Source organism: Plectropomus leopardus, unplaced genomic scaffold, assembly GCF_008729295.1.
Source record: "Plectropomus leopardus isolate mb unplaced genomic scaffold, YSFRI_Pleo_2.0 unplaced_scaffold94236, whole genome shotgun sequence".
Classification (NCBI taxonomy): domain Eukaryota; kingdom Metazoa; phylum Chordata; class Actinopteri; order Perciformes; family Serranidae; genus Plectropomus; species Plectropomus leopardus.
In genome coordinates this window covers 1-516 of record NW_024703935.1, presented here as the reverse complement: position 1 = coordinate 516, position 516 = coordinate 1, and the positions used below count along the sequence as shown (strand labels likewise).

The window sequence follows — 516 nt, the reverse complement described above, 5'->3', positions numbered from 1 at the left end:
ACAGTTCAACACCTTTGAGCAGCTGTGCATCAACTTCACAAATGAAAAACTGCAACAGTTTTTCAACCACCACATGTTTGTGCTGGAGCAGGAAGAGTACAAGAAAGAGGGCATTGAATGGACTTTCATAGATTTTGGCATGGACTTGCAGGCCTGCATTGACCTGATTGAAAAGGTGTGAAACTGGATAATAGATAGTTCAACAAACATAAAGACTGATTGAAAATATTGTGATTTTTCACCATTTGTATATTTGTCCCCTCAGCCCATGGGTATCATGTCCATCCTTGAAGAGGAGTGCATGTTCCCCAAAGCCTCTGATGCAACCTTTAAAGCTAAGCTCTATGACAACCACCTGGGCAAATCAAATAACTTCCAGAAGCCCAGAATTGTCAAAGGAAAACCAGAGGCCCATTTTGCCCTGATGCATTATGCTGGAACTGTTGATTATAATATCAACAACTGGCTGGTAAAGAACAAGGATCCTCTGAATGAGACTGTGGTTGGACTCTACCA

At 41.7% G+C, this 516-nt stretch overlaps 1 protein-coding gene across 1 annotated transcript; it reads left to right on the top strand.

Annotated features, from left to right (window-relative positions):
• Positions 1-8: 8 nt before the first annotated feature.
• Positions 9-511, top strand: LOC121940799 (myosin-7-like; the record flags this gene model as incomplete). Its single annotated transcript, XM_042483488.1, has 2 exons — positions 9-175; positions 266-511. Coding segments are annotated over exons 1-2 (348 nt in total), but the record flags the coding sequence as incomplete, so codon positions are not given.
• Between the last annotated feature and the right edge of the window lie 5 nt (positions 512-516).